Source organism: Triticum aestivum, chromosome 4A, assembly GCF_018294505.1.
Source record: "Triticum aestivum cultivar Chinese Spring chromosome 4A, IWGSC CS RefSeq v2.1, whole genome shotgun sequence".
NCBI classification, from domain to species: Eukaryota; Viridiplantae; Streptophyta; class Magnoliopsida; order Poales; family Poaceae; genus Triticum; species Triticum aestivum.
In genome coordinates, this window is record NC_057803.1 from 534,977,886 (window position 1) to 534,985,924 (window position 8,039).

At 43.5% G+C, this 8,039-nt stretch overlaps 1 protein-coding gene across 6 annotated transcripts; it reads right to left on the reverse strand.

Moving 5' to 3' along the window:
• Window positions 1–292: 292 nt before the first annotated feature.
• On the reverse strand, window positions 293–4,839 carry LOC123082220 (uncharacterized). 6 transcript variants are annotated; one of them, XR_006438981.1, is made up of 4 exons: window positions 4,192–4,839; window positions 1,217–1,283; window positions 908–1,008; window positions 293–698 (listed from the first exon to the last, which is right to left on the reverse strand). XR_006438981.1 is itself a non-coding variant. In XM_044504597.1 (3 exons), the coding sequence occupies exons 1-3, from the start codon at window positions 4,627–4,629 to the stop codon at window positions 953–955; spliced, it is 561 nt and encodes a 186-aa protein (XP_044360532.1). In that variant the 5' UTR covers window positions 4,630–4,839; the 3' UTR covers window positions 293–952. The 6 variants fall into 6 exon arrangements, 1 of the variants encoding a protein (XP_044360532.1); XR_006438980.1 differs by having other exon boundaries at window positions 1,208–1,283; XR_006438979.1 differs by having other exon boundaries at window positions 293–1,008; window positions 1,208–1,283.
• Window positions 4,840–8,039: the final 3,200 nt, after the last annotated feature.

The window sequence follows — 8,039 nt, forward strand, 5'->3', positions numbered from 1 at the left end:
TGACTGACCTCCTTGTCCCATCTGGACGGATCAGTTGCAGAACTTGGACGTTTTCTTGGACGTTAACGTCACAGAATACCAAAACCTAACCATCTTTTATTTTTCAAACTTATCATTGTTTTTAATTCATACTGATCAATATTTTTGATTCAAACCATTTTCTCATTCTTGCATGCACATCAAGCTGTCATGTACTATACCTTCTTTGAAGTAGCAATCATCTCATCATATATAGAAAATTTTTCACACAAATAATACATGTACATGAATAACATATACACAACACCGACTGCAAATTTTCATACATGAATGACATATACACCACACCGATTGCACATTTTCTTGCTATTAGAAGCCTCTTCAGATTTAATGGCTTGTATTGGGCAGAACAAATTAACCAAAAACCGAATTATGAAGGTCAAAGTTCTTGAATTACAGACCAAAAAAGCAAAGAAAGGATAGATAGAGGATTGACAGGGTCTAAGAGAGATCAATTGCAATACACTTTCGCTCAATTTTCACTCAGTAATAGCATGACTGAATAAGTAGTTCAAAACTGGAGCAGTTTTTCCTTTTAGTATCGTTGGGCACGAGCTCCTTGAGGAAGCTTGCGTGGTCAGTAGCACGTTGGTCCTATAATTGTGTCGACATGGAGGAGCCACCTCCAGGTCAGCCCGCAATAAGGTAACTTCTCTGCACTACAACAAATCAAAAGTAGTAAATGCACACATTTTGTACATACAAGCATAATGGAAATTTGCAGAAACATGGTGTATCCAGATACAAAGTACTGATGCTTTGGGAATTTTTGAACAGAGAAAAGAATTGCTGATGCTTTGGGAATTTTTGAACAGAGAAAAGAATTGCAGGCAGCTCAAGCGTCAAGAGCAGAAGAGCATGGGCTCACCGGGAAGGAGGTAGACAAACGACAGTGGTTGGCCCAGCACCTGACTCACCGACATGCTTTAGTTCGGGCTGGATTCATCAAAGATTTCAAGCTTATAAGCACTGCAAGAACAACCAAGATTGAGAGAATACACTGAGCACCATGTCTAATTCTCAAGTTAGTGGTTGGTCCAATAATATTACTAGGTCAGTGCTTCCATAGAAGTAACGATATGCAAGCTTAGTTCTTAGGTTACAAATTTGTAAATACTAGTATTGCTACCAGCATTTACAAATACTGGTGAACTTGAACTACGCACACCTACTCAACTGATCCATGCCACCGTCCCGCTGCTCATCAATACACTTGTCGCCTGCTCATTGTCGTTGGATGTACCCTGCACACACATAATAGCCACCAATTAGCATGCACAAGTTCATGTACAATAACATTACAAATTCGCAACGAAAGATAAAAAGTTATGTAATTTGAAATAATTCATTTTACTTTCCAAATACTTCATTTGTTTCGAAATATGAACTTCTATATTTATTTCCTTAGAACTTATTATGATTTCCCTTCGAACTACAAAACATGATTGGTTTACTTACCCACAAAATACTTGAAGTATGTCAAATGAAAAAACATCCCCAGGCCTGGAAGTGAGAAAACACATTACACTCATCGAGTTAGATATCATTCTGTGCATACCTTGCCAGAGACCACATAGGATTCCAAGATTCTAGATGGACTTTAGCAAAGTGAAATGAGACCTTTTCTAACCTGAGAACTACAGAAAATTAGCTTGATTTTTTTAACAACAACAAATAAGCTCTTGACTACTTCTGCCAAGTAGAATTGAACTGATGTGTCCTTTTTCTAGTTACCGAATTGCTAACCACTCCAAATAAACTCTTAACTACTTATGGCAAGTTTTTTTGAACTGACCTTTTCCCATGTTTTTTGGTGTGTGTCTTTTCCCAAATCTTTTCCGACCCTCTTCTCTGAACTTCTATATTTATTTTTCATGAACTTTTTAAGTTACCCTAGTTGAACTTCTAGCATTTTCTTTCTTTTACTAATTTTGCTTTGTCCAATATCATCTCTGTCTGGTAGTTTCCCATCCATCTCACTATCTTCGAACTTTTGGCAATCTGGAACCTAAACTTGGTGTGAAAGACGCCAACTCAATCAAAACAATCAGTACTACTCACATCTATTAACAATGGCTTGAGATACTCATGTATAGGCTAGTGCAAGCTACTATTACTAGGCATCCAGCGTGGTTGTAACAAAAAAGATGAACAAGTGATTTAACGGAGCAGCACTACATGCATGAATAGGAACATCTCTATGTACCTAGAGACCGGCCACAACAACAAGCGACACATGGACTGAAAGCTCAAGTTGGACTGAAAAGCTCACTCGATAACTGAAACTCCTAGGGTGAGGGGTGGGATCCAGGGTGCTGCTGGCAATGAACGACCTAGGGTGGTGGCGTTGAATGGCCTGGAGTGGTGGCTGTGAACGGCCAGGGTGCTCCGGCGGCAGAGCCCCACCAGGAGATGGCGATGCAAGCAGGAGGTCGGGAAGCAGTGGTGCCGGTGGTCGGGGTTGTCCAATGCTCATGGCATAATAGTACAGGAAGTTGATTCATCACCCATCCACAATTGTTTCCTTTTTGGAATCCATTGAACTGAAAAAGCTACAATGTGAACTGAAAGTATGAAAACAACATAACGTTGACGTCCAATGCGGGGCGGCTACTTGCTCATGCACTATTTTTTGTTTCTATTTTTCAATGAACTTATAGGGTTATACATTTTGAACTTATAGATATTTTTTGTTGAAAGTATGAAAAACCATAACATTGACTTCCTCAGCCAAAGAACACATCCATTAAAGAAACGCTCCAGTCACCGAACATAGAATAGCACATCCAGTTCAAGATCGACTATTGATGCATGCCTTAATAAGCAAGAGCACCAGTACAACATTAGCATAATAGTAGGTAAAATAATAGTATGGAGTTAGCCATCGATGCAAGCTTTTGACAAAGAAACTCAATATGCACTATGGTTTTGGATGGGCAATGGCGGCGGCACATCTCTAGTGGCCAGCGGCACGTGTTTTTGAACATGAGAGGCCTATGAACTTTTCCGCTTTCTCAACTCTAAACTTTTTGTATTCTTGCACTTGATCCTCCCCAATATTATTCTAAACTTTTTTAGTGGCTTTTGTTGGTGAGCCCTTCTGTTTCCCTAAACCTTCACAAGGTTTCTTCTCAGTATAAAGAAAACAAGAAATAAAAGTGTTCTATTCACATAGGCATTAGAACAAACTCCTAGCAAGCATCATTTCTGCAGACCAGGTAAACATGACATTTGCTTCTTTTTGCACAAACTACTTTTTGCAAAAGGAGAAATTTTATTCAAGAGTAGTGTCACTAGTACATATATGTAGGAATAAACTCACTTTTTAAGAGCGCTACCTACTAGCATATGTGTGTGTGTGATTTAATCATTCAATGACGATGGACAACATCCTGAATGCATGTTATTGTTGTTTATGCGACAGAAGTCCATCTTTAACAAATGTGAGTTGCTTGGGTGTTGATACACGGTGCATAATTCTTTTCCTTATGTACTGTGATTTCCATTTTGTCGCTCACACTAGCTGGGTTTGTAGAAGTAATTCCATGTGTTGTTATGCAAGGGGAAAGACATAATCTTCAGAGTCATTTTTTGTTTGGAGGAAATGGAAGCATGATTAACTAATATTTTGACTTTTCTTGGCACAGTAAATATATTGGAACTAGGACAATTTAACTAGATGAACCGAGAAAATTTTAACTAGCTGAAATGATACAGTCAAACTGATTATTAGCACATCCAGGTATATATACAGGCAAACAGAGATGGTGCAAAAATAAAATGCAAAAATGGAGAAAAATGTCTAGATGTAAACTGTTGCAGGCCCCAAAATCCAACCAGCGGCAGCAAAATTAACCTTTCATGATACAGACTAGATTATGCTTCCTCACATGAATGGTGCTATAAGACAAAGCACTGAAGACCTCCTATATATGCACTCCTCCTTAAGCTGAACTGGGCTAAACAGAACATCAATTTTCCCCTGCCGAGATCACTAATCACCCTCAGAATTTAGCAAGCAGTAGCATCGAGACAAGCCTTGAAAGCAAGCAGCCTCTCTCCAGCCAGCGGAATTTCAACAACAGACAAGAAAGAAATCCTAAGCGGCATAGCAGACTGCCAAATTCGGCGGGCTGGGTGCAGTGCACGTACCTGAGGAATGGAAGGGAAGTCGGGAGCAGGGATGAATGGCCGAGGGTGACAGTGGTGAACTGCCCGGGGTAGTGGCGGTGAATGGTCTGTGCTGGATGTTGTCCTCCTCGGGGCAGAAGGGGCTAAGGAGGAGGCCAACCTATAAGCACGGGAAGGAGGCGATGCAGTAGCACCACTGTGTCCATAGCGCCGTCGAGGTGAGCACCAATCCATGGAGCGATGAAATGAGGCACGCCGCCATCGACAGTGCGCGGCGGCAGGGGAAAGGAGACGCGCGGCGGCCGGGAGGTGGGAGGCGTGCGGCGGCCAGGGAAGGGAGGCGCGCAGCGGCCGGAGGGTGGAAGGCGCACGGCGGCCGGGAGGTGGGAGGCGGGGTGGAAGATGGGGTCCTGACTTGCGGTTCCCACCGATGAACTGACAAACTGACGAACTCAGCATAGTCGGAGGGGCGGCCGCGCTCGGGGTCCAGCGGGGGCGGCTCGTCGCCGAAGATGGGACGTGAAGGGCCCCCGGCGCGCTGGGCAGAGGGCTAGCAACGGCGGCGCGTTGAAGATGGCGGTGGGGGAGGGCCTAGTGGCACGCTGGGGAAGAGGGCCAGCGCTGGAAGCATGGGGCAGTGGCGGATGGAAGCAGGGGGGCAGTGGTGGATCGCGGCTCGGGATATGGTGCGTGGTGTGTGGACTGAATTTTTCGCGCATGCATATATAAAGACGGATGGTAATAGAATAATATTCTGTTACTAGTAACAGAATAGCCCAATCTTATATATATATATATATATAGGACAACACTATTCTAATCCTAGGATTAGAATAGTTATTTGGATCACAGCAGCCCTTATAAGAAGCGAGCCAGATGTTCTTGAACTCCCCGAAACAAAAAAGGAAAAGCCCAAACAAAAAAAGAACCCATATTCCCCACCTCTCCCCACTCTCCTCGATTCCCAGCTGCAGCCATCCCCACAGCTGTGCGCCTCCCCTTCCTCCCAACGGCCGGCGAGCCTCCCCATGGCCGGGTCCAGGCTGGCTCCCACGCGCCACCGCTGCCATCTTCCCCGGTGCGCCGCGCTCACTCCCCAGATTCCTCCGCCGCCACGCCGCCTCCTGGATCCCCGTCCCCTGCCGCGCGACCTCACCAGAATCCCCACACGCCTCGTCGGATCCCGCCGCTCCTCCAGACGTCGTCCACCTCACGCCTCCACCACCCCGCGCCTGGTGGAGGAAAGATTTGGGGCGGCGCCTGGCTCCCCGCACACCAGCCGCCATAGGCCACCGCGCGCCTCCGCCAGGTCCTTCCACCTTGTCGCATCTGGTCTTCTTGAGTCACCGGCCAGCTCCTGTGCTATCACCGACCCACTGTACCGTTGAGGTGCTGCAGCACGGCAGGAGGCGGTGATGTTCTCTTGAGGACACGAGAATGAGATGAGGGGGAGAAAAACAGGGTGATGTTCTTGTCTCCTCCCCGGCGGCTGTAGGTAAGAAGATAAACGCATTCGTTCTCTCTACTTCTCTCGATTTTCTTGGGCTATTCAGATAGTACTCATCGGGCAGGCCAAACAAAATACTCGTGGAAGGTCCAACAAGATGGTTGGAATTCCTCTTGCTTTTTAAGAACAACTTCAGTTTGATCATATGTGTGCGTGCTCATGTGTGTGTGCGCCCGCCTGCAGAGGCATGCATATCCTCATCCTCCCGCTGTAGTCCATATTTGGGTGCAAGCATTGTCCAAGTAAGAACATTATTGCAAACTCTATTATTCAATGCTCTGTAACTACCATATGGCCATAATCCTGGGTTTTGATCAGATTATTTCTCTAGTATGTTTATTTTGATGATATTCAGTTCAAGTGATGTGGTCGCTTATTCCTTGTGCTTCTATTCCACACAAATACTATATTGGTACTGTGTGGCATGTGCTGATCATTGTGCCAGAGCTAAAAATGGTCACATCAGTCTGGAAGAAAATGATGGTTTTGCTCTCTCTTGCCCTTTCCTCAAAAAGCTATAGCTTACCAAAAATTTCTGGTTCGAGGAGTTTCTGAAATGCATGAAACTTGATGGTAGCTAGCTATATGGCGAGCACTAGTTTTTCTTAGCCTTTTCAATTTTGTACTGGGAATTACCTGAAGCTCATCCGCATGATACATTGGGTTGTACATGAGAGCCGCTGATTTTATCGAACTACTGGTTTCAATATTTCTTCTTAGTGGCCACATATTGTGTTTCTTTTTGTAAAATTGTGTATTCCAAATATTAAAAAAGTAGAGCAGTTTGATGGTGGAGGGGTGCGCCTCCCCCTTCCTCCACATGCTTCTCTCTCCCTTATCTCATTCTCCTGTCCTCAACAGAGGCGCAGAGATACAAAGAGATCGGTGTCGAGAATAAGATCCTGATGGATGCCAAGTTCGACCAGAGCGACTGTTGCAGTTCACCGTACTTAACAGAAGGCGTTTAAAGGAGATGATGTTGTGTAGTCAATGTTTTCTTTGTTGTTATACTCCACCGGTACTAGCTTGAATCTGAAAAAATTCATACAAATGGTCATTTGCAGGTTACCGAACATGTCGTTCTCTCCTCGTGCCCATGTTGCAGTCCCTGTACTTTTTTGGATGCGTTTGGTGATAATTTCTGCAGCTACATACGTGACGCTTCTGTGACCTGCTGCACACCTAGAGTTGTATCTAGTAACGTCTCTGGCAGTCCTGCTCGCTAACGCATGGAGGTGCTACTGCATGTTAATGCTACAAGAACACAACGTGAAGGCTATGGGAAAATTAGAAAACAACAAAGCTTCCCTATTCTTTCTCCACGTGCGACCTTCCTTGGCTCCTCTCTCTGACCTTCCGCCGAGCCTTTCCGGCAGCCACGCTTGGCGGCTTCCCTAGAACCTGCAGTTCTGTTGTGCTTGTACTAGTGCGCGATTTATTTGGATTAAAATTTTTGTTTTTGCGAAGGTCAAGATGTTGTGTTGCAGAAGGTCAAGTGTGTATCGTATGTGTGTGTGTGTGTGTTTTTTTCTTAAATGCATACCTTCATTGCAAAACAGTATGTTCATTCCTTGATGTGAGGATGGTTCCCCGTGCAAAAGGATTGCAAAAAGAAATTTTTATTTCCTTTATAATGTTGTGTTTTATTAGAAGAAAAGAAAAAGAGAAGTTCGGTTTCTAACAATGACGTGGTTCAACGTGCAAACCAATTGAAAAATTGTACAGGTCCCTACCAAAAACGACCAACATTTCTTGTGGAAAAAAATTCACTCTATTTTTGAACTCTGTGTGAGAACTTTATGCTCTTTCAGATATGTGCATTAGTCATTGTGTAAATACATGTAGCACACGAAGTGTATGTGTATTGTTGTGTGTAATTTTCTTGAATTTCAATAGAATGCGAAGTTCATATTTCAGAAATTCTTAAAGTTCACGTGTACCACATACTGAATAAATTCATCTATGAACAAAAAACGGACCGCCCAGGCCATAATAAAAAAGCTCAATGTGCTTTTGAAAAAGAAAAATCAAACTGCCATTTGAAAATGTGCAATAGAAGTTCATGTCAAACTAACGGGGCGATTCAACGTTTATTCTTGAAAAAGTGGAGAAAATTGTACATGCTTTGTAGGTCAAAAGTTTGGCTTTAATTTATGTTTTGCGAAGGTCAAAATGTTGTGTTCGAGAAGGTCAAGTGTGTTATCTCAGCAAGTTCAAAAATAAATTTAAACATGCAAGAAAAGAAAAAGAAAGGGAGAAGTTCAATTTGTAAAGATGACACGGTTCAACGTGTAAACCAATGTTGAAAGAAAACAAAAAGAAAAGGAGAAGTTCAATTTCTAAATATGAAGCGGTTCGACGT